Genomic DNA, 26,409 nt, shown 5'->3' with positions numbered 1-26,409 from the left:
ACTTCAATTGAGTGACTTTGTGAATATTCCTAGAGTTAAATATTAATTTAACTCGCTAACTGTACCTAAATATAAAAACTGAATCCAACTAAATTTATGCCTTTTATTGTTACTGAAATACTATTTCTTTCCAATTCCCCTCTTCAGGATTACTTTGTAAGGCTCAAGTACACACTGGTGTTTTTCTAAGATCTTCACTGACACAAACTGTCTGACTATATATACAACAAGACTTTATATATATATATATATATATATATATATTTTATTATTTTTTTTTTTTAAAAAACAACAACCCTGTCAAACAAGACGTGGATGTACAGCATCCTATTCAGAGAGTGAGAGCTGGAATCCTCCTGCAGCGGCCGTGGGTTCGACTCCAACCCCGGCCATTTTGCTGCCATGTCCTCCCAACGCTATCCCCCCTTTCCTGTAATTACATTCCTGTCAACAAAGCAATAAAATGCCCCCAAAAATCTTTAAATAAAAGAAAAAAGTTCAGCAGCAAACAAAAGACAAACTGTTGGCCAGTACTCGTTTGAGGAGATCATGGTAGCCATAAAGCCTTGAGGTTCATCTATTATGCTGCAGGTGTTTATGGCAGTTTATTGTGTAAAGTATGTGGAGATCATAGCGTCTGCTCAGTGAGCCGCTGTGAGGGCAGAGCTGTGGAGGACTGAAAAGCCTTCAGACTACGTACAGCAGTGCTGGTTGGTACTTGATGGATAATGACTCACAGACTAAAACAGGCAACTATTGATATGAGATTGCGAGGCTATGCCACATGTGGGGAAGACTACATGAGATACAGGTGAGACACACTGCAGAGCAATGTTCACTTTGTGATTCTGGAGTGTTAATTCTTGTTTGACTGAAATCTTCATCATAACTTGACAAAACTGATTGGTTCTCTTAAATAAAAAATGTTACCACTCCAATAACATGTAAGACTTCCTGCCAAAACAACACACCAGCCTTCTTCCCAACATGCAATTAAAATGGAAGTTTACTTTCTTTTGGACGTCATTACATCACTACTGATAAGGCACCAAGGCATTCATTGTTTTACAAGACTTTAGGAGGTTATAAAAAACCCCCCAATACCCTATAACTGTAGTTGTAAATACATGGTCTACGATTTCTACGATAGAATTTCATGTTACATTACAGAATAAATGCCCTAATCTCACTCTGGTCTGGTTGCCTCATAAATAATGCAGCTAATGAAAACTAATGTTTGGGAGGTGATTTGATTCCTACACAAAAAACAACTGTATCAGAAAATGTCCTCAATAACATTGCAACACTATATCACATATATTTCAGACTGCCGAAGCAACATTTGTCTTCCATAATGCAGTGCAACAATCATGTAAATGCATTCCGAAAAAATGTTAATATAAACTTCCCCCTGACTTGGGTGAGAAGAGCCGTTTTAATCAGGTTACATCTGTGAAAACAGACCACACTAAATGGGTAAAAACTGTTAAAAGAGGTAAACTAGTGAAATTATGCTGATCTGTGTCACATCAACTAATACCCACAGGAAATGTAATAAAGCACTCAGTGGTGAGATCGCTTTTCCTGCCCATGTCCTCACGGTACTGTAATGCATCGCTGCTGCTGGGCTGCAGCAGATACAGAGTTACTGCTCAACAGCTTCAGACTCCACTTCCTCTGCGTAGCAAATCCACACAAAACATTTTCACACTGTCTGTAAGCTACCTCTTCTATACGATCCTCCATTTTTGGCTGTGAGTGTTAATCAGACCTCTTCCACAGCTGCGTGATAACAGCCAGTAAACATCTGAAATTGCCAGTAAATGTCACCAGGTGAATAGAAAAAGTTCTACAGTATTAAAGTACAGAATCAAACCATGTAAGTATGAGCAATGAATGCACTTGTCCTAAAATAACAGTCTCTATCCCGTCCTCAGTAGTACAGTCCTCTCAGATGGCCATACAGGGATCTTGGGACAGGAAGCAGCTGTTTACAGAATGGTAAGTGTGGGAAACAGCTGCTGGTTGAAGGGGGCATCAGAAAGTCAGATCCCTCTCTCCCAGTGAGGAGAAGCACTGCTGCACTCTCTGCTCAGACACCTCCTCCAGTGTCGACGGGCTCCACCTGGGATTCTGGTCCCTGTCGACCAGCACTGGAGACACGAAGAACATACATTGGGAGAATCAGATGATGAGACAATAACTAATCTGTGACCTTTCTTAACCTTTACTGGACCAAACCAGATATCTAGTCATGTTGACTTTACAAAAACTAAATCTCTACTACACCTGTTTGGCAGTAAAACACAGATACTGTTTATTATAGTATTTATTTTACTATGAGGCAGAGACAATCACGTGTTGACTGTTGTACTTAAGTTCTTTATTGCTTTGTGTGGAATACATGTAAGTTATGCTTCCCCCCTCTTCTGTTGGTCATATGCTGCAGTGACTTACCGGCTCTTACACCCTCATAGAAGTCGCAGCCCCTCTGCAAAACAGAAACAATCCCATGAGTTGACACCTTTTGGAATTTTATTCTAACGGGTGAAGTCATATCTTGAGTCAAACAGCTGATGTAAATGACTACGATAAGTAAAACTGGTACTCTACCTTAAAATATGAATGTACGTTTATGTCACAGAATGCAATGAAATCCTCAACTTGAGGAATAATTTCCTAATTCTCCAATTCTATGACTTCTACAAGAAAACATGTATTTACCATGCAGGCCTGGCACAGTCGATACTCCATCACCAACACGTCCCGCAGACTCAGAGAGGCACCCGCCTGCAGCTGCTTGTAGGTGATCTTCAGGGAGGTGGGAGACATTTTGGACAATGTCTGGAGGAGGAGACGCAGGGGATTTTAACACTGTTTCATTTGATTTTAGATTATGAAGCTGTAAAATATCACGGACAAAACAAGAAAAGCAGTATGTAAATACGGACAGAGACGGTCCTGCATTATTAATAGAAGGCAGGATAGTGAGTCTGTGGTGTCGGAGCATTGGTTTGTTATAAATATTTCATGGCTGAGCACATCCTATTTGGCTCCTATTCAGATAATCACAGTTTGAGATACCTGAAACTGAATATCTGTTGAGCTTTAAAAACATTATTAAATATTAACTATATTTCAAGTGTAAGAAATTAAATAATAAAAAAATATCAGTCAATGGAGGCTACTTTATAACAGCTTTTAAATCCTGGAGTGAACTCTGAGTGACCAGTCGTGGAACAATAAGGAGAGGGGTGGGGTTTATGAGGGAGGGGCCTTATCAGAGACGTGCACTGTTTGATCTGACTGGAACATCCAGCTGGGAATGCGGTGAAAAATTAAATCACAGGATTCCCATCGATGAAAGAAGTCCATTCTAGTTTCATTAAGGCACATTTATGGAATGAGGCCACTGTGGACACCCTCCGGAGGGATTCTGGTCCTGCCAACAAGGCACAAGACTGAGACTAACCCCATTAAGTGCTAAGCCTAAGGTAACTACAGATTACTAACTATATACTACCAAAGCCAAATAAGAGGCTATGAACGTAGTTGCAGTTTAAAATAGTCTGTAGAACCCCAAAGTAAGCGCACATGTGTACAAGACGTCTGATGATAGAAACCTAGACCTCATCACCAAGCCTCAGCCCCAGTGTTGACATATTTCTGTATAAGTCTCTCTTCTTGGAGAACTAAGGTTTTGTGTCAGTGATTCTGATGAAGCTGCAGGTCAGGAACATACCTCGCTTTGTTTCTTAGCAAATTCAGAGTCGTCTGCCTTCAGATTCTGCATTATTCCCTCCACACTGCCGGAGCTGAACAACCTTGAGGGTGGAAAACATCAACATGGATTCAGGTTTCCAACAGGTTAGCTCACTGAATCTTCATTTGAACTGAAAAGAAAAGGTAGGTATTCTTAAATAAAAAAAGAAAAAGAAGTGCGGTGTGTCAGGTGATCTTTATTTTTCTTATTTAAAAAATTTGAACATGGAAAGACCAAAACAACATTGACACACCCCCCCCCCCAAAAAAAGAAACATTCAAAATTGACTGAACTCTTTTTGAGTTAAAAGGTCTTTTTTTTGGTTTAACATCTTCTAAAACAATTGTCCAGCTTATCCTCAGCAGGAATGTGTGAACTAGAGGCTGAAAGACTGAGAAGCAAAGTTATAGTTATAGGATTTGTTGATAAGAACAGAAACAAAGAATATTAGCCATTTTCTTGCTACACCATTCACATAATGTATCTGTTTGGGAACACAAAAATTTGAGGCCTACCGGTCAATATCAGACATGTGCTTGTCCAAAACAAAAGGCTTCTCTGAATCCAGACTACTCTGTGGAGAGAGAACACAATTATCATCAAAAACTGACTCTCAAGACTCTCACGGGCATACATATGGAAACAAACGTCTGATGGGAAACTATTTGAGCTGCTCTGGAAGTTCAACCTTAGTTGAATGGCTTAAAAGTGTAACGTTTCTAACCTTGGTCTGGTAGGTGTCTAGCACTCTGCTGATGTCTTCAGGAGAGGGAGACGTCAGGTCCACCAGCTCCTTCTCCATGTCTGGGATCTATTGAAGCAAAATTGAAGGCATGAGATCCACAGTGTGGACGGATGCAGGAGCTTGTACTCTTGGTTCTCTGTAGCAAAACCGACTTTTAAAAAGTAACGTTACTCTGGTAGGAGAATTAATTTGACAGATTTCTTCTGCCATTTCTCTAACTTTTACCTCGAAAGTTAAATGTTTTTGCAACGTTGTTTTTGATCAAATTTGGAGCAAAACCTGTCAAAATAAACTAAATCACCCCCCACTGCTGTTACAATCTCAAACAAACTCTGCCACCCACAGTTTTGACATCATGCCAACAGCCAGACAAACACAACCTGCCTCTGGACAAGGTGGTGTGTTGGCACGTATAAACATGAGTGAGGCAGCCAGTGACTCAGTGTCTAGCTTTAACCTCAACCTTTGACCTCCCTGCAGCATCACTCACACTCAGACTGTGCAACGGCTGTTGCCTGGTTTAGATAATGAACTGTGAAATTTAATGGTTGAAATTCTTTCTTGGGGTTTGTCAGCAATCAATGGAGAATGTATCGACTAACTTAAGCTTCTGTACCTTCTTGGACTCGACAAAGTGAGTAGCCACTCCAGCTCTGTGCACATCGCGTCCCTTGAGACGGAAACCTGTCAAAGCCAGAAACAGACCTAGTCTGCCCCGGAGCCTCGGCAGAAAATAGCCACCTCCCACGTCAGGGAAAAGCCCTGTCAAAACAAAACAGAAAATTATGCATTCAAACACATCTGTACAGTTTCAATTCGCATATAATATATGTATAATGTATATACATGTCATACAACCATCTACCACTGTTCATCCTGTCAAAAACACAAGAAACACATACATTAACCATGTAACATCAACTTAAACCTAGCAAGCTTTTCTTAAAGGAGACATATTATTCTTTTTCAATTTACCCTTTCCTCTAGTGTGTTAGAAGTGTTTTGTGTATGTAAAAGATCTGCAAAGTTAAAAAGCCAAAAGTCTGTGGTAAAGGGAGCTCCTCTCTCCGACAGAAAACTCTGCTCCTGAAATGCCTCGTCAGTAGTCCCACCAATACTGCCGTAACATGGCGAGTCATCATATTACTGACGCGCATAAACCATGTATAGCAGCCCCAAACAAAGCCAGGTAAAGCAAGAGCGACCTTCTGCTCCGGAGTTTTCCCTTTCCTTTGACAGTGGCAGATATTAAAATGTGGCGGATAAGAGAAAGAAATGCGGTAAATGTAGTGACTTTTTTTAAATTGTAGTGCTTACTTGTTTTTTAAAACCAATATATTGTTCATTTTGATATGTTCGAAAGAAGTTGTCATTTGATGTTTAAATGTAGTGTACAATGACAACGAACCCTTGATGTAAGATGTTACGTCGTTGCCCGCCATCTTTTGAAGTCCAGGAGACGTGACAACTCACATGTGCAAGCAATGAACCAATGAACGAACACACTACGAACAGTTTCAGTTTATGACTATTACTATTATATAATCTTTCTTCTTCTTTTGTATACAGTTCACATGCATCCTGAATAATGCTTCAATTTGATTCCAGGGGTTCTGAGAAGAAGTGGGATTCCACAGGTCACAGTGGGGTTTCTTACAGCTTTGGTAGCGTGACAACGCGAGAAAGAGGGAGAGAGGAAGAGGGAAAGAGAGGGGGGGGGGGGGGATAAGATGAGTTGACCTGATTCAGGGCTGAAAATGTAATAACATAAATGCGTCAGATTACGGCTGCTGGTCAGAATGCTAGCAGGGCTGTGTTTATCTGGTAATCCCGCCGCAGAAAGGGGTTAACATTGACGCGTGTGGGAGATGAGTGAGTGTTTGTTTTACCAGTGTGTGTGTGTGTAATTTAGGGCTGCAGCTAACAATTTATTTTATTCATATCATATAGTTTATCGATTTATCTGCAGATTACAGTGTTGATTGAATGATTATAACATTGTTTTAAAATCTAAAAATTAAGAAATTCCTCCACATCCGGCCAGCATTGCTGCAAGGAGAATGTGTGACAGAAATTCTCAAATTCGATTTTTTTTTTCCAATTACCCTTTGTCCATTTACTAATTGATTAAGTGAATGATCGTGGCAGCTCTAATGCCATGGTATGAGGTCCTAACAATTATATAAGTTTAGAGCACACTGTGCATTTGTAGCCTTGATGGATCCAGCTTGCTTGACTGTCAATGATCACGTAAAAGTTTTGTCAGTTTGCTTGATTTCTCCGATGGTTCATCCACTTCCCAGCTCCTCTAACTGCCTCCTTATTTCTTCACCTTCTCTCCCATTTAAGGTGCAAGGAGGAAATGCAAAGAAGAAATTGCAGAAATGCATATTTTGAGAAATGAGAAATCCTGCCTTCAAAAATGAAGTGGCATCAGTTACTGAGGATGGCAGCAAAGCTGGATCACCTGTCAGTAGGCTTGAGAATTGTTTTAGGACCAACTCAGAATCCACTGACCACCTGTATAAGGACAAAACGCTGACTGAGGTGACACTGAGGACATTAGCTGCCTAGTCCATTCACCCGCTTACTCTCACCACAAACCCACAGTTATACATTATTCGGTAAATAATCTATATGAACTCTCATTCATTTGTTTTTAAAGAAGGCTGATGAGCCGTCTGGAATCAAGTGACTACATAATAGTTTGTGTCGGCTGCAATTTGTTAGTTGTTAGAGATTTGATACTAATCTCCTCAGCGCCTGAGGAGGAGGCCATCTGTTTACAGCAGTCAATTAGCTAAAGAGCAAACTATATAAGCTATAATATCCTTGCAGTGACCGTTTACTTGCGAGGAACCATCTTAAACAGTAAAAACCCCAAATAAGCACCAGGTGATTTTATAGGCATTTAGTCACTCTTGTAGTATAATAATGTTATATCATACTGCCTGTTCTTTGTTTTTTTGCAAAGTGGTATTAGATGATGCAAATGAGAAAAGTAGAACTGGAAGTATTCATGGTTCACAGACCCTTGAATTAGATTAACGGAGAAATTATCAAAGTGTGGGTTTTGTTAGCGTGGCAGAATTAAAAGGGAAATTAGGACACAGTTAACTTAGATTTACAAATTAATTTCATACATGTTTATTTCGGCTGCAAACAACTGAAATGGACCATTTGGGTTTTTTAGTTTTTTCTCCTGAGCAAAGATTAATTTGGTTCCATCTCTACCTTGGCTGATATAATGCATGTTGTTTTCAAAGTGCTGGATTATACTGACGTGTAATGCATTTACTACAGACATTTTTTATTACCTCAGAATTTTAAGAAAAGTTTCCGCAAGATAAAGCAAGTATGTCTGTCTATAAGTGAAATTGATTGTTTGACTGAGGATATTAACAAAATGTATTTATATTGATATTACATAATTATATTGATCTTTATCATAATAACTTCTATACATACAAATCACATAATGTAATGTCATGTTTTTTTAAATGTTAAAAAAAATCTGCTTAGAATCATTAATTTGACAGCAACATTTAATGATTACATAAAATGTTCATATAATCACAATATGCTGACAGTCATGTTATACAGATCAACTCAGAGGACACGCTGACCGAGAGGTTCTTTGGAGAAACAGGTCAATGCATCTGGGTTGATCCAACACTTTGTTCTAGACTAAAACAGTCGACAACTACTGCATGGATTACCATGTGATTTGATGCAAAATATTCACGTTTGATCACAGGAGGTGATCCCTCAGCTACTCATGCAGAGCCATGATCAGATCAAATGTTTAGTGCTAATCTTCAACCATAAGCAGGCTGACACTAAACGCTAAAAGATGGAGAACATGCTAAATATTACTTTTTATCATTGTCATTGTGAGCATTTAAAAGCTCAGTTTGACTGTCAATGATCACGTACATCTGACTAAGTTTTGTCAGTTTGCTTGATTTCTCCGATGGTTCATCCACTTCCCAGCTCCTCTAACTGCCACCTTATTTCTTCACCTTCTCTCCCATTTAAGGTGCAAGGAGGAAATGCAAAGAAGAAATTGCAGAAATGCATATTTTGAGAAATGAGAAATCCTGCCTTTAAAAATGAAGTGGCATCAGTTACTGAGGATGGCAGCACAGCTGGATCACATGTCAGTAGGCTTGAAACTGTTCTGTGGCATGTTATTACACTGGAGATTTTTTTGAGCAGATAATGTGATGTTGTTTATGATGAGGGCTACAATTACCACTGCTAATTCTGTATTATTTTTACTGAAGTTTACTGAAACTGTTCTAAATGACATTTACTTTACCAGGACTTCATCCAACGCATCTATTATTGCCAGGATTATAGTTTTCTATCCTGTCGTGTAATGTCTGACAGACCTTGTGTCAATGAAAACATAGTAGCTGGATCCAGTTGGGTCGGCTACTGCTCCTACATAATTGGGCTCTAACCCACGTCCCTCACCCCTCCATGAAGGAAGACGGCAACCAGTGCAGCTGTGGACAGTCTTACCAATGGCTGTCTCTGGCATGGCGAACAGCGTCTTCTCAGTGGCCACTCTAAACCGTCCGTGAACCGACAGACCAACGCCCTGCAGGTGGAGGAGGACAAGGGGAGGGGGAAGCAGGGCAGAGAGAAATCATTAATAACTGTCACCTCTGCAGACACAGACAAAAAAAAGACAAAACAAGGCCAACCCTCTCCATGTGTGTAAGTGTGTGTATGATTTACGTGTGTGAGTCCTAAAAGGGAGCTGTAAGCTAATGAGCAGCACTGGTCAGAGGACATTTCCTGTGTATGTGTGTGTGTGTCAGATTACATTACACAATGTATATACACAAACAATACATATTTAAGCACACTCAAATTAAGTCAGTTATGTTATATGGACTTATTTACAGGTTACATATTTTACTTTTAAGCTTTCAACATGTATCTTATTTGTAGAAGTAAAACAGTATAATTAAGTTCAACTCATTAAAATATTAAGTTTAAACTCAATTCGTTAAATCTTCACTAGTTTGATATAATTCTAGTTTGTCAACAGGGTCCACACATCGGATGCTCAGATGGTTGCGGTTAGCAACTTTACCACCAGATGCCGCCAGAAAAGTACAAAAATTACACATTGGGGCTTTTATTCAAAAAGGTCTGGAAAGCTCAGCAGGGCCATCTACACCATCAATGAAGGAGGGAGCAGATTAAAGGCTATCACAGCCAGGATCTGAAATCCAACATGTTAAGAGGAGTCATCAACTAATTAAAGTAATAACTTAAGCTACAATAGATATATGTTTTTTTGTTCTCACTTAAGTTTTATTGAACATTTTGTAAACATACAAATCCACATACAGACATCATTACAATTTAGCTGCGGATCTGTGTAGTAACAAGCTTCAAATAGAACCCTCATAGGCTAAAGTTGTTTTAGAAGTTCCTTACAAATAAGTGTGTTTGTGACAAAATCAAATCAAAGAGTAGTTGTACAATAAAGTAAAAGAAACAGAAACAAAAATGACAAATAGAAAAAGAAAAAATATGTGAAAATAAAGAAAAAATATAATATATTAAAAATCAACAAGGTGACATGAGGTTCCTCCCTTAATTGTAGTGCAACATCATGGTCTGATTCCCATCCTCCTAATTTGTGGTGTCGTTCAGCTTTCCTTTATACTCAACCCACTTTTTCCACTCCCTCCATACCCTTGATCCAGTGGTTGAATGCTGTACCCTGCACACATTGTATCATTCTTCCTCCGTCCACTCAATCTCAAGTTCCCTTTCCCAGTTTTCTTTTATGTACATTGTTGAATTTCCTCTACTCTTCAACAGAGCTTGATAAAGGGCTGAGATCACTTTACCCTTCTTCCCATTGTATGCATCAATCATTACTTTGATTACCCCGTTTTGCTCAGTAGCCTTGTCTATTTTTTATTTTCCTTGTATAATAGTCTCTCACTTGTAGTTATTTAAAATAGTCACCTCTTTCCAATCCAAACCTATCTTTCAAATATTGAAAACTCTGCATTACCCCCTTTTCTACCATCTTGCACATTGCTGTGATGCCCCATCGGGCCCATCTCTTAAAACCTTGATCTTCTCTTCCCGGCAGAAATGTATTATCATGTATTTACCATCTGAAGATCTGTGTCTCTTTTTCTAATTTGTATCTCCTTACTACCGTGTTCCACATGTTTAAAGTGAATTTAGTAATTGGGTCTATTAGACTTTGTTGTGTCCTAAATAGTTCTATATCTCCTACCAGGTGTTGAATTTGGTGATTTCCCCTCCTCATTTCAATGTATTTCCACTTGGCTACATAGTCCACATTACACAAACATGCCACAGCTCTGATCTGTGCTAAATAATAATAATCCTTAAAACTGTGCACTGTCATTCCTCCTCTCTCTTTGGGTAACTGAAGTGTCACAAGCTTAACCCTGGATCTCCCCCCCCCCCCCAAGATGAACCTTGAGATCCATTTTTCCCACTCCTTAAATTGGCTTTGTGGCACAGGTACAGGTAAAGCTTGATATAGGTACAATAGCCTTGGCAATATGTTCATTTTAACTATTTCAATCCTCGAACTGAAGTCCAGTGTCTGTATTGACCACATTCCCAAGTCCCTCTTAATGTTCTGATTAATCTGGGTGTAATTTGCATTATATATTTTGTCTACCTCCTTTGTGATATTCACCCCTAAGTATTTAATCTTGTCCAAGTCACATCTAAGTTTGTATTTGTCTTTGATCCTTGTTGTCGGTGTGTAGTTTAGAGCTAAGATCTGTGTCTTTGTCACATTAAGTTTATACCCCAAGTAGTGCCCATATTCCTCCAGTAAATCCTTAAGTATTGGAAGGCTCGTGTCTGGTTGTTTTATATATGCTATTACGTCGTCCGCAAATAAACCCAGTTTGTGTTCTGATCCTCCTTCCTCCAACCCCTTGATGCACTGGTTCTGCCTAATTGCTTGAGCCAATGGTTCAATAAAAATATCAAAGAGTGTCAGAGATAGACAACACCCCTGTATGGTTGACCTCTCTAACTTAATCCGGTTTGTCAGACTCCCATTGACCTTCACTCTTGCTGTCGGTTCAAGATACAATGACTTTATGCATTTCATAGAATTTTCATTAAAACCAAACTTCCCTAAGACATTATATAAAAAGGTCCAACCCACACTATCAAATGCCTTTTCCATACTCACTAAAATTGCACTCTCCCCACTCTTTTGTATCACGTCCACTACATGAATTGTTATTCTTATATAATCTTGTGCCTGCCTTCCTCTAATAAAGCCAGTCTGGTCTTCGTCTATAATGTCGGGCATGAATGTCTCAAATCATTTTGAAATTATTGAGGTATAGATCTTATAATCAACATTAAGTATGGAAATTGGTCTGAAGCTACTGCAAAGTTCTTTATCCTTGCCCACCTTAGGGATTATAGTTATGATGGCTTCTTTCCAGGACGGAGGTGTTTTTCCCTCCTTCTTTGTGTACCTAAGTGATGCTAACAATAAGGGGCTTAATTCCTGTCTAAATATCTTATAGAATACGGCTGGGAACCCGTCCCTACCTGGTGATTTACTGTTCTTTGTTCACTAATTGCCTCCCCAATCTCTTTTCCGTAATATCTGAATTCAGTGATCTATTCTGCTCTTCTCCTATAGATGGTAAGTCTAGCCCCTCCTATTTCCTCTGGCTCTCTCAGTAGCTCATTGGTTTTGGGGTTCCTTATCTTATGTATAGTGTTCAATGTTTGATGTACCCTAATCCTTCTGGCCAATAATTTATTTGCTCTGGGTCCCCCTTCATAATACGTCTGCTTCATAAACCTAGTTTTTCTCTCCACTTCTGTTGATAAAATTTTATTTCTCTTCCCTCTAATTCCTTTGATCTTCTTAAGTGTCTCGGGATCATTTGTATTTTTATATTGTCTTTCTAGTTCCTTTAGTTGCCCAGTTAGGTTGGTATATAGTTCTAGTCTGTTTCTTTTGAGGAGTGCTGTTTGTGCCATTAGTTTTCCTCTTATCACTGCCTTCGGTGCATCCCACAGGATAGTTGGGTCCATTTCCCCATTATCATTATATCTCTCTTCATTTCTTCCACTAATCCCTTATTATTCAATATGCCCACATTCAGCCTCCAGACTGTGTTCCTCTTTCTACTTGTTAGGTTCACTGTCAGGTATATTGCACTATGGTCAGACAAGACTGTAACCCCTATCCTACAGCTTTCTACTCTGTGTTTGTCTCCAGTTGTCATAAAAAAATAATCAATCCTTGGATAAATTGAGTGCGGCTGTGAATAATGTGTGTAGTCTCTATCCAGTGTATGCATGTCTCTCCTTATGTCTGTGATTCCTAGTTCCTTCATTTGTACGTTTATGTATCTAGAAATATGTGTCCTAGTTTCCCTTGTACTCGTGTCCAAGTCATAGTTTAGTACCACATTAAAGTCCCCCCCGGAGATTAGAGTTCCCTCCATTTCCAGAGCTATGATATCAAATAGTGTCTTGAAGAATGTTTTTTCGCTATCTGGTGGTGCAAACACATTAATTAGTGTTACCATTTGACCTTCCATTTTCCCCTCCACTACCACATACCTCCCCTCTCTATCATATATTTCTTTGTTTATTTCAAATTTCACTGCGTTATTAGTGTAGCCACCCCTCTCCTATTACTTTGCTTAAATGAATTATATAATGTATTATTGTATCCATATCACTCCACTTCCACCCACACTCGTGGGTGCTGGAGAGATTCTGGTCCGAAAGTAACTTCGTCCCGATCTCTCCTTTGTTAGAGTCAGATGTTTAAAGGTAGCCGCTGTTTAACTTGAGGTCTCACGCCCCACCTTTCTCTGGTGCCACGTGACTTCCCAGGTCACGTCCGCCATCTTGTTCCTCCTCCCCCTTTGACAGGCACACGCACTGGCGCTTTTTGTTGTCTTTTCATATGATGATCATATGATATATGATTGGTAGCTTAGCTTATAATAGACATTTGTTGATTGAGTATTGATTGTGAATTGATATTGCTAAAGTTAATAAATGCTGTTATACTTTAAAGAGATTTTTTTGTGTTATTTGCATGTACATTGTGATATTGGCTGGTTGACAGAGTCAGTGCTCGAATTCACACCTTCAGTTCACTCCATAAATGCTCATATCCACCAGATGTGAACATTTTGAGTGAACACCTTTAATTCTCACGACTGAATTAACGATTTGGTTATTGGTCCCGGTTTCCGGGTGGTGCCCCGTTGCTTTAACATTGATTAATAAGCTCTATTGATTTTCAGAATTATCTTTGATAATTATAAATTATTGCTGATACAAAATTAGCCCAAACCAATGCACAACACAGGGGTATATTTTGACCAGAGAAGGTGATTTGGGATATGTGGGATGACTGGACCTGGTGTGGTGTACCAACTAAAATAGCTTCTGTTTCGGAACTATTAAACTGTAGGAGGTTTTCTTTCATCCTCACTTTTATCTCCTCAAGGCAGGAGCTCAGTGATGATGATGACCATGACAGTGAAGTTGCAGATGAGATAGGGTCAGTTTTTATGTAGAGCAGTGTGTCATCAGCGTAGCAATGGAATGATATTCCATGCTAGCTGATGATGCGGCCAAGGGGAAGAGTGTAGAGGGTGAACAGAGTGGGGCGAGAACCGACCCTTGGGGGACTACACAAGTGACAGTGAGTGTTTGCGATTTTGGGCGGAGTCAGAGAGTCCGATGGTGTGTTTGAGTCGCTAAAGGAGGATGTGTGGTCCAGAAGGATGAGGAGTGATGGTGATCCAGTGTCAGCTGCCATCAGCAGGTCGTTTGTGACCCTGACCAGGGCTGTTTCGGTGCTGTGGGCGGATCGGAAGCCGGACTGGAACTTCTCAAATTGGGAGTGAGAATTTAGGTGGTCCTGAAGATGCGCCGTGACTACTTCAGAAATGGGAGGTTGGAAATGGGCCTGTAGTTGGCTAAGGTGGGTTTTTTGAGGAGGGGTCTGATGACAGCAGTTTTGAGAGCAGATGGAACATATCCAGCCTGGAGTGAGTGGTAGATGACTTGAGTGATTAGGGGACTTAGAGCGCAGATGTTGGATTTGACCAGGATTGTTGGAAAGGGTCCAGGGTACAGGTGGAGAGTTTCATCCTGCGGATGATGTCCTCAACCTCTCGCTGAGAGATCTTGGGGAAGCAGCAGAGAGGCTGAAAAATCTCAGGAAGTGGGTCGGCAGTAGGGACTGACAGAGCAGGAGAGCTGGAGAGAAGAGAGCGGATGGTGTCGACTTTTTTCCTGAAGATGATGAAGTTATTGCACTGCTCTTCTGTGGTATCGGTGTGTGAGAGAGTTTGAGGCTTGAGGAGATTATTTATGGTAGAGAAAATCTGCTTGGAGTTTCCAGGACTTGTATTGATGATGTCATCAGTAGACAATTAGCTTAGCTTAGCATTAAGATGGCATCCAGTGGCAGTTTTCATCCATGTCAGTCCAGAATATACGTATGCATTAGAGCTGAACGATTTGGGGAAAATATCGAATTGCGATTTTTCTGACATTCTGCGATTGCGATTTGATTTGCAAGTATATTTGCGCATTGTGTTGAAGAGAAGGGGAGAGAGCAGTGAATGAACACTAGCAATCTTTCTCTTTAATGAGGGAATAGTTGTGGTGTAGCTGCCTGTGGCGCTGTCTCAAGTGCTGATACAGGTTGGTGGTGTTGCCTAGGGATGAAGCGACTGAACCCTTTAACAATAACTTTGTCTGTTGCACATCTGTCGGCTCAAACCCAAAACACCCCGTATCAACGAATTGCGGCTTTTTTCTTCAAGACTAAATTGTCAAACGTTGCTTCTGGCTCCACTAACGCAATGTTATTCTTGTTTGCACCCGTGTGTTGTTGGTGGGCAGTTACGCAGTCGCCCTGGGCAACTTCTGATTGGTGAGAATGACTAGTACGTGTTTCATCGCAATTTCGATTTAAAAACGATTAATCGTTCAACCCTAGTATGCATGCACTGTATGTCATCCTTGAACTTAAGCAAATATTTATAAATATATATATAAATTGTGATTTCAGCTAGACTTTCAAAGACAAAAACACCAATGCTTTGCTGGTGTAAAAAGGAAAAACAACCAACAGCTACCAATTTATCAATGAACTCCTCTTAGCTAGAGCAAAAGGAAACAACTCAACAAAAATAGACAAAATGGAATAATCAAAATGAAAAATAATCATAAAATGTGTTGTTGTTAAAATGTTGCTGATGGTTAAACTGACAGGTCGCAAATGCTTGAAAGCTGGATGGATTAAGGTCACTCGAACAACCAACCTCTGTGGTCAGCTCACCTCTCTAGCTGAGAGAGACAAACTCGACACCAGCTGAAAATTGTGTTTGTTGACTCTCAGTGGATGTAGTTCACATCTTGCTACAGGGATGTAATGGAACATAAGAGGTTGGGTCTTTATGCCAATCTCTTCCAACTATGCAATCACAGAAGAGGGTTGCTAACCATGAATTCACATTACAGCTGTGGAGAGCTGTCACGAATGAATAGGAAAGGATAGACATAAACAACTGCCTTGCAAACTTTGGATACCAATCCCCATGCACCATGGGAACACCCAGGGACAATTAATGTGTCTTAATAGCTTATAGATTTTGCTCTTAAGTCCAGTACAAAGACTGGAGAGCAAACACTGAAAGATAAAAGCCAGAGCACCTGATGGTGTTATCACTGATCCACTGGTACTGATGAACAACCTTATCATGACATTTATTCTGTGCTGCAGGACAGAGAATGAACCAAGCTCCGTAATATCAGCTCTTTGAGTCTTGTGAAATGCGCTCTATAAATCCAATGTATTATTATTATTATTATTATTATTAATAATAATAATAATAATAATAATAATAACATGGGGAAATTAATAATAAAAGCAGACCTGCCAACCATGGGAAAATATTTTGAGTACCACATTCACACACTTACAGTAATTCATGTTCGCACTTAGTTCACTATGTCGTCCATATCTGTGAGACTATGAGAGTATTTAAAACCTATGTTGGGTGGGCCTAAGACCCTGTAGGTGGGTCAGGGGTCAGGCTCCTCCAGAAGAATTCTTACTAATCCTGTTAATTATTCAAGAAATCAGTCATTCAGCCTCAGTGTCTCTCATATTTTGAGAATCGTTCATCTCATCAGCCTCACACTCGCAGTGCTGAATCTGGACACGAGTTACATTCAGAATTGATACATTTTTAATAAACAGCTAAACAGGGCTCTGGAGCAGTGGCAGCTCGGACTCATCAACGTAAGAGAGACGTTGTCAATCACAACAGCACGTTCACAACAACAACAACTGATTCTCCGGTTGAGGGTTTTGTGTACCAAGTAGAGCTTCACCAAAAAAAAAAGCTAAATCTTGACAAGCATTTTAAAGGACATATGCAACAAACCATGATATTGTTAAGCAGTTGCAGGTAACTGGGGGAGAGTGCAAGATTACGTTCGGTTGGTAACAAGGCTGCATCCAACAGTCACTTCTACTCACTTTAATATGACAAAGAAAAGCAGCAATTCCTCACATCCGTTGAATACCATCTTGCTTGTTGTCAAACCGATCAGCACTGAATTTATTGATGTTGATTAATTGTCTTTTGATCGACTAATCAATTAATTGAATAAAATAAACACCACAACTGTGGTGCACTGTTTATCTGGAGTTAACTGTCAGTGCAGGAAATGTGCTGTAAGATATGGATCTAGTGGATGGAACTAGTGGGTTCAAATTAAGTAAATAGTAGACTATGAGCCCATTTATTTGGGCTCATAAGAGATCACTAAAATGGTCTATAATATAGTACAAGTACACTAATATAAAGGATGTCACCTTGGCAGCGCCGGCACCCCACGTCTGAAGGCTTGAGTCCTCCTGCAGCAACCCGTGGGTTCGACACCGACCCCGGTCCCTTTTGTTGCGCGTCTTCCCCCACTCTCTCCCAACACTAAACCCTTTCCTATGAAAAATAAAGGCTTTAAAATGCCCCAAAATATATTTTTATAAAGGATTTCACCTGCTGAGGGTTAAATCACTGCCAACAGACAATAAGTTTTCTCTTAACCTTGCTCTTACTGAACAGTAAAAACATTTTTTTTTAAAAGACGGGCAAAGAGCCAAGCAGCAGTACTGCGGGTTCTGCCCTGAAGCCATGTGACAAACCACCACAGAGGAGTAAAATATCTGATCACTGGAGACCGAACAGGCCTCAAGTTTCCCTAGCTTCTGAAAGATTGTGACATAGACATTCACTAGGTTTTCTTTCTCTCTGAACACAATAAGAGGGCAGAATGGAAGTAGGAATTAGCAAGAGATACTTATTTTAATCTGCAGATCAAGGAGGGTGAAACTGTTTTGGTTCATTACTTTAGTTAAAAGTCAAGGGGCAGACAGTTCTGTGTATTGAACTCCAGAATAAAAACATTTAATAAATAGTAAGAAAAACCATTACTCATTCAATATAATAGTGTTATTCAATCACTTATTTTCATAGTGAGAATTAAATTCATTATTTTAATATGATCTGTCATTTTTATTTTGAAATGCACTTTTTAAAAGTCAGTATTGTTTAAATTATTAATAATCATTTATTATTGTTATTGTATAATGGCATAATGACACCCCAATGTCATAAATCGCTCACTCTCCCACCTAAAAACAGACTTAGGGCATTTGTGAATAATCACAGATTATCTGTATTGCCTTGTGGGGTATCATAACAAAAAACGACATGACTTTATTCAATAGTGTGGCTTTTTGAAGCCGCTCTCAACAACAGCTTCCCATATTGTGAGCCAGCTAGCTTTTATATATACATATACATATATACACATATACATATATACACATATACATATATACACATATACATATATACACATACACACATACATACATATACACATACATATACATACAAACATATATACACATATACATACACATATACATACATATATACATATGTATGTATATGTGTATGTATATATGTATGTATATGTATGTGTATATGTATGTATATATGTGTATATGTATATATGTGTACACACATACATACACATACACACATACATACATACACACATACATACACACATATATATACATACATATATATACATACATACATACATATACATATATACACATATATATATACATATATATATATATACATACATATATATATATACACACATATATACACACATATATACATATATATACACACATATATATATATATACATATATATATACATATATATATACATACACACTCCTATATAAAAATAGAGTAAATAATAAAATCTATAATACTGTACTATAATAAGACTGAATTCATTTGAGCTGCTTTAGCCCCTGGTGCTGTGCACACTGACAAACTGTTATGACTTACTGAGACACTGACCAGAGCCATCGTTAATGTTACAAGTCAAAATGTCTGCTGTTAAAAAGGCCTGTTCAATGTCATCTCTGCAAGGTCATCAGTTTCCCCTGTTATTATGAGCCAAAATTAACTTGTTCCTATGAAATAAGGTAGGTAATGATTTTACAGTTTGTTGATTTATACATATTTCTGCTTTTTTATTCTTCACCATACTGGTTGTATTAGAGTTAAATTTCAATTTTTAATGTTCTAGCAAAACATCCAGTGTTCAACTTGTATGCTTCTATTATTAGATAGTGAATGAGTCATTAAGACATGACTGTAATTGAAAAGATAAATTAACCATATACAGTAAACAATTACAGCCATTTCCTCCAAAGAGTAGAAACAGCCCAACCTGAAAACAAAGACAGAGGAAAAGCAGAATTTTTGAATGGAGAAGAAAGAGAAAAAAGAGAAAGATTTAAAAAAACAAAACAATGATTGTTTGATGCACTCAGAGGAATAAGGGACCGTTTCATCTAACATTACTCGAGTTTCACCATAAATGAAGTGGAACATTATGACATGCTGGTGTGGTACCACCAAGAGCCCCATATAAGAGCACGTCTGCAGGTCCTGCTGTCAAACAATGGGAATGTGAAAAAGTGTGCAGAGGAGCATGTTTATAGTTCAAGCTCAAAAACAGAATAGATCATAAAATGAATAAACCCACAGTTTACACTGCGTAAGAATGTGGCCTCATTAGGATATTTGTCTTCTGTCAATATTGAAACAGGTGCTTCATTAAAATGATTTTCTGCATCTGTCCAGAGCACCACATCTGCTCTCGAGGATTATGTTTTGCAAAATCAGAAACTTCTCAGGCAATGTGGACATGAACAAAGAGGTTATAGTAGTACAACTCCAGATAAATATCCATTAACTGGGAGGCAGCTGCTACGCTGGCCCTGTTAACAGCTGTGTTATAGGCAGTCAGTGCGAGAAGCCAACTCTGAGACTATGTAAATGTTTGAAAACTGAAGTGCAAACTGAAACATGCAGAAAAGCATGACAGACAGTGTCTGGTCAAATGCATAGCACGGCACACAGATTAACAACTCTTCAGCATTCACAGACCTTAATTCCAAGGATTTTGAACTTTGACAGCAATGAATAACATGCATGAGGCAAGATCCCTGTGATGTAAGAGAAAGTCTAACACGTGTACTTGCGTGCGTGCGTCTTTGACCTGCTAATAACATGTCTTTTTTCATTCCCTGTTGTTTTGTCATCATTAAGGCGAGTTCTCGTTCAACGTGGGAGTTCTGCCCAAAGTCCACTGCAGATCTGGCAACAGAGAACTCTGGTGCCTCTCTGACTTTTCCATATATAGAGCTAGCCTGTTTTCCACCACGGTACACATTGAACAGCAATCTGCTCGAGGATGGTTTGTGTCAACATTAGTGTCTTTGTCCTGACATGACGGATATTAGAGGTAGATGTCACATTTCTGTATTCCCAGAGCCATAAATCCAAAAGAAAAAAGGAGCAGAAAAAGACCAAGCAAGTGTGATAGGCTTTGCAATGTTGTGCCTAACAAAATGGAGGACTTGACTATGTGGCCCTTTGTTGAAAAGACAAAGGAACGAACTGGAAAAACTCTGATTCCGGTGATGCTTCACCTTTTCACACCTTGGATGTGAACTCTCCTCCAAGCTCCAGCTGCCATTGTTCACCGTGTGTTCCAGACCCCAGGGGATCAACGATTAATTTCAACACCCCTAGCAGAAACAAGTTATTGTCAACTGATCCGAGCGCAGGAGCCACCAAGCAGAGTTAGTGTCAGGCATCTAACTCTTTGAGGACACAAAAGGACACTGAAACCACACAGCCCAATTGCTGCACCTTACTGGGCACACAAACAGCACCCCAAAATAACTTTTCTTCTTCTTTTCCATGGCCTTGGTAAAGTAACCTGGGCATATAGAATAGCATAACGCAACACAGCTAAGCATAGGAGTGTCTAACCTTGGAAGTGTGCTGTAGTGATTTGAGTTAATGTGTTCACTTGTTCACTCATTGGTTATTTTGATGTTAGTACCCTGTGACTATCCCTCTTTTAACCTGACATTCTCTGTGCTGCACCAAATGGCCTTATCAAAGAAACACAGCATGTGGCCGAGTCAACACCTCTGATGCCGCCATTTTCTTTGCTTACCGCCATCTTGTTTGTAGTACTTCTCAGACCTTTGAACTTTACGGCCACCTAGTCTGTGTACTCTTTCTCTCTCACACACTCACTCACGATGCACGCCGTAGGCTTTGTTCTTCTCTGACCTCTATGTCAATAAAAGACAAAACCACACAACATGACCAAACAACTGTATACATAGTGTCATCTTAATCCCATCTAGTGCCATATTATTCCTAACCCTCTTTACTTTTGAAAATAACAGTCAGTAAAACAGAGCAAAGAGCAAAGACCTGACAGCACATCCAAAATAACTCAAAGTAAAAAGAGCATCAGTCAAACAAGACCACCTACAGCTCAAGATGAACAAATAAACACAAAACTATTATTCCGAGTTTGAGGACTGTCATTATAAGGAGGCAAATTACCATCAAAATCTCCCACAACTTTTCACAACAAATAGTTATCTGTACCACATGCTGCTTTAAAAATAGGAATAGGAGTAGGAATTGGACCAGAGATTATAAGTTGATGTAATGGTCAGTATTCAAACAATGTCATAAAAAAAAAGCTTTTTTAGGTCCTCACACATGTCTGCGCCACAGGGACACTGACACACAGAGACATAATGAGTAATGACCCAGTAGATACTGGTGGCTATGAGCGACCTTGGTGACACATCAGGGGTAACATCACAGTCAAAGTCACAACTCACAACAGAAAAAAAAAGAAAAAAAAAAGGCCTGACTCATCCAAAAGACAGAATTCTTGTTCGGCCTGGTGAGTTGAACAATTTCATAAATTACAGAGCTTCCTCATCAAAGTTCTTCCTGATTTATGCCTTTGCACAGGTCTGTCTGAAATACAAATCATTACACTCAATGAGAGGCAAAGGTATCGATTCAAATTCCAACCATATCTGTCAACTGGACGGAAAAAATAGTGGCAGTGCTTTGTCACTATTTATTCCATCCAATCAGAGGCCACCTTGCCACAGTCAGCAGGTAACAGTGGAACATAGCTCTGTACTGACACCTACTGGCTAAATTGGATATCACCAAAACTCCTTATGAATCTATAATACAAAGCAACGGGAGGGAAGTCTTTGCTTAAAAATAAAAGAATATCTAATGAGAAACAGTTTGAAGTGAACATAACTATACACAGGTATATCTCAAAAAAGGTGAATATAGTGGAATTTATTTTTTCTTCCTAATTTAAAAGGTGAAAATGTCATATATTCTGGATTTATTACATGTAAAGTGAAATATTTAAAGGAATTTCTTGTTATATTTTGATGATTACAGCATACAGCTCATAAATGTAAAAAATTCAGTAATATCAATCTAATATCACAAAGGATTTACGATACAGAAATCTCCAACTTTTGAAAAGTATGTTAATTTATGCACTCAATACTTGGTCGACCTTTAGCATGAATAACTGCATCACTGTGGCAAGGCACGGAGTCGATAGCTGACAGCGACCCTCAGCTCGTCTGTATCGTTGGGTGTTACTCCTTACTTCTCATCTTTCTCTTGACAATTTCATTCAGTATTGTCAAGAGGAAGATGAGAATCTATGTGGTTCTATGGTAAACAGCTGTGTTGACTTTGAACTTGATAAAACATAGTGGATCAACAACAGCAGATGACATGGCACCGCAAATCATTACAGACTGCAGAAACATCATTAATGGACTTCAATATGCTTCGTTAAAAATATTGAGCTTTTTGCCACAATATTAAAAATGTTTGAGACGCATCTGTAGTATAAATATTTTCAAAATAAATGTACTTACCCCTCCCATTGTTATTCCATCAATAAGGGCGATATATGGCTTCCTGCACGATCCTTGAAAGATGAAATTAAATGTGTGAAAACTAGACAGAAAATTAATATACTGATAAAACGGAGATCTGACCTGCAATGGAAATGGAATGGAAATGTGCAAGCTGCGACTGTGGGTGAATGAATACCAGAAGAAAAATGACAAAATTGATAACACAGGTGCAATTGTGCAATTGTGCAATTGTCATTGAAATCATTAAGCATACCTATAGCATCGTTGAGAATGTATTCCTCACGGAAAAAATCCTGTGCAAGTGAGTCACCGACCTTCCCGGCTTCTGTGACCGCTGACGGAACAAAACAAAAATGATAATCAAGCCACATGCTTCTGCTAGTCATGATGTTGCACATAAGAGCTGCCCATTGATTGAACCTGCAGTGGTGCTGCTTACCTCTGATGTCTCCACCAGCACAGAAGGCTTTGCCACCATCTCCTTTGATAATGACAATGTCCGTATCATTGTCGTTTTCCCATTTCTAGAATCACACAAAAAAATAGCTGCAAGAAATCCAAATCAGAAACAAACGTGTTCCAAAAACAAGGTCAGATGCCATTTTGTTTTAACAGAAGTTTTAAAAACTACAACTATTCAATTTTATCAATATTAACACCAATATAATACGGAAATCAACCAATTTAAATTCTGAGGTCTTTAAAGCGTACTCTCAATAACAATCTCAGTGACAAGGTGAGACACAAGAAGCCATTTACAATCACACTGTTAACAGAGGACTTGACACACTCAAGTCCTTGACATTTGCCCCAGTAGAAGTTTACATTAACCAGCTTTCCGCATACCCTGAGCTGAGGGTAGATCTGTCGGATCATGGTCAGGTTAAGGGCATTCAGGACTTTGGGTCTGTTCAAAGTGATCACGCCAGCTCTGCCCACTTTCTCCAGCAAAACCTCTGGCTCCACATGACTGGACATCTGATGGAGACAACATCTGTATTAATAGACTGTAGTATCATCACGCTGATCAGTATCAGTATTTTAAAAGAACTGCACACAGGAGAATGTTGTCCCAAACCACGCTGTATAGGTGAATGCTAAGTGCGCCGTCATCCAAACATAAAGTGACCGTGGTCCAAACATAAAGTGGCCATAGTCTTCCTGAGTTCCTCACTGGGCTGCACACCGGTTCCTGGTCGAGCTTTAACTCCTGCATTAAAGCTGTGACCCGTTGCCAGATTGTTTTGTCTCGACCATGGTTAAACACAGTTTTTTCTATGACTTTGTTTAGATCTTGTTCGGTGATTTTCCCAAAGCTGATTTTGCCTTCTCTGATCGTTTTGCTCAGTTTCTGAGGCAGGCATTGCCAGGTATATGCAGGCAGTCCTGGAACTCAGCCCAAGCCAGTAACAAAACCATTGCCAAACTCACACTAACTTGCTCCTGCTCCTCTACTCGACTGCTCAACGTTGCCACTCAGAATCCTCAACCCCTCATGCTTGAAAGACTTAAATCTGTTAAAACTTTCATGGGGTATGATCTTCTGGATTTTGTGATTGAACTGTAAACACCTTGGGGTGGGGGCGATCAAATATCTCACCTAGGGCACCAACATTGCCACAGAAGCAAACTTCAGTCTCCTCTGAATGGGAACACTCAGGACATACAAAGTTTATAGAGCTCAAGCAGAGGGAGGATGTTACCATTATTGGTATGCAGATCAGTGGTTTCACATTTTGGTTTGTCATACACATTCGCAGTTTCCATATCAAAAGGTCAAATAAATATTATGTTCAGTTTGAATGCTATGAGATCTCTCGCCAAATGCCCTAAGGAGTTTTGCAAACACACCCGCATATTCAGTCACAAAAGATTTATTTTGCTTCATAAATTCTCCGTCTGAATCATGCCACAGCTTCTTAGCTTCAAGCTCCGTCACTGCAAAACTTGCCTGTGTAACATCATCTTTGTCCGAATGTGGTTGTGTGAAAGCTGCTTGTTGGTGTATTTTGGTCTTATTTAAATTTAAATGAACGGCTGTCATGAGAATAAATGACAATAAACCAGAGGTTCCCCACAATTACCTTTCAGTACTGTATTTTTATGGGGCTTTTATTTTGAAACTGGGCTTGTATGCCTAAATATAAAGTCAAGTCAGTGTATACATTTGTAGAATGTATCTTCCTCTGTCACTCTGCATGAAGTAAATCATTACCTAGTGCATTCAGTGTGTTGTCAGTGTAGGCCGAACATTAGAGTAGAGTAATGAATGGATATAAATTAATAAATAATGGTTGGTAGGTCCATGTAAAAAATCATGTAATCTTTGAAATGTATGATTGATGATGAATTGCACACATAACAAAGAGATTCGATTCATCACTATAAACACATATGGTGACATGTTTTGACTGGTAATATCTGAGAAATACCATTACAATTTCAGTAAAAGGGGGTTGAAAAGAAACCGGTGGTGGTTTGCTCACCATGTGTCCCTGGATCCGCTGCAGTCTGCACAGGGACCTCAGTCTGGAGGAGACAGCCAGGAAAGAGAGGTGGTTATCGTTACTGACCGACACTGACTACACACTGCACACACAGCAACTGCTTTGATTCCACAGGCTCACAATTATGGTAAATTAGCAGTTTAATCTCCATTCATCACTAACAAGCGCGCACGCGCGCGCGCGCGCACACTTCTTGTTAAGTACTGTTAGATATAGCTGCTTGTACTCGAGCTTCACCGAACTGTGAATAAACAGGTAGCTCTTCGTGCAGGAGCAGGGCTTCTTCCTCCTCCTACCCCCCTCATTCTGTTATTCGCGTGTGTACGTGCGGGGCAGAGTGACAGAGGGAGAAAGAGATAGAGAGCTGCTGCGTACCGGCATCTTGAGGGAAGTCCCGGTACGCAAGAAAAAGTAACGCTACGCCACGCGAGTAAAACGTAGAAGTGCGACGACGTACCGGCCCAATTCGAGCACTGAATGTATTTATTCATTTTTTCAAATGTAAATTATAGTATTCACACATTAACTCAATTATTTTTTATTATTAAACCACAGCAATTTCCTGGGGGGTGCTATGGGAATCCTAGGGGTAGCTACAGCACCCCCAAGCCATCCCTGGCGCCGCCTATGGCTGGGCATGCAAACGGACCCCTGTAGCTTTCCACTCCATAGCTATGCTCAATAGCCATGTCCTTGTGTGTAGCTCTGACCACTGTCCACATATTGTTGAATAAAAACAGGATTCAACTCCAGAGGGGAAGTTTTAAACCACCACCGCCTCGCTTCTTACCTGTATGTGGTTTTCAAAGCCGTTAGTGACATTATTATGTCTTTCTTGTCTTTACTTGCCTTCTCCCTCTCCACTAAAGTTTCTGCGATGACTTCCTGGTAGATATAAGGAAAAACCCCTGATTGGTCAGTGTTGATGAAGACCAGGTGGG

At 39.5% G+C, this 26,409-nt stretch overlaps 1 protein-coding gene across 3 annotated transcripts; it reads right to left on the bottom strand.

The window, feature by feature from the left end:
• Positions 1-988: 988 nt before the first annotated feature.
• On the bottom strand, positions 989-26,409 carry hibch (3-hydroxyisobutyryl-CoA hydrolase). Of its 3 annotated transcripts, none has more exons than XM_035651506.2 (14): positions 26,259-26,409; positions 25,448-25,490; positions 23,808-23,939; positions 23,401-23,485; positions 23,215-23,295; positions 22,959-23,011; positions 9,036-9,114; positions 5,125-5,270; positions 4,488-4,574; positions 4,279-4,337; positions 3,743-3,824; positions 2,725-2,844; positions 2,458-2,491; positions 989-2,153 (listed from the first exon to the last, which is right to left on the bottom strand). In XM_035651506.2, exons 1-14 carry the CDS (start codon positions 26,288-26,290, stop codon positions 2,038-2,040), a joined length of 1,149 nt encoding a protein of 382 aa, XP_035507399.1. In that variant the 5' UTR covers positions 26,291-26,409; the 3' UTR covers positions 989-2,037. The 3 variants fall into 3 exon arrangements, with proteins under 3 accessions (XP_035507399.1, XP_035507400.1, XP_035507401.1); XM_035651507.2 differs by having other exon boundaries at positions 26,318-26,366; XM_035651508.2 differs by lacking the exon at positions 25,448-25,490 and having other exon boundaries at positions 26,259-26,358.

This window comes from Scophthalmus maximus, chromosome 14 (genome assembly GCF_022379125.1).
Source record: "Scophthalmus maximus strain ysfricsl-2021 chromosome 14, ASM2237912v1, whole genome shotgun sequence".
NCBI classification, from domain to species: Eukaryota; Metazoa; Chordata; class Actinopteri; order Pleuronectiformes; family Scophthalmidae; genus Scophthalmus; species Scophthalmus maximus.
Note: the sequence above shows the minus strand (reverse complement) of the source record. Positions and strands in the feature narration are given on the sequence as shown.

Coding starts and splice junctions, on each gene's coding strand:
- hibch (XM_035651506.2), bottom strand. CDS start 26,290: ATGTCACTAACGGCTTTGAAAACCACATACAG. Junction 23,486..23,807: donor AGATCTACCCTCAGCTCAGG/GTATGCGGAAAG, acceptor GTGTGATTCTAG/AAATGGGAAAACGACAATGA. Junction 2,154..2,457: donor CTATGAGGGTGTAAGAGCCG/GTAAGTCACTGC, acceptor TCGTGTCTCCAG/TGCTGGTCGACAGGGACCAG.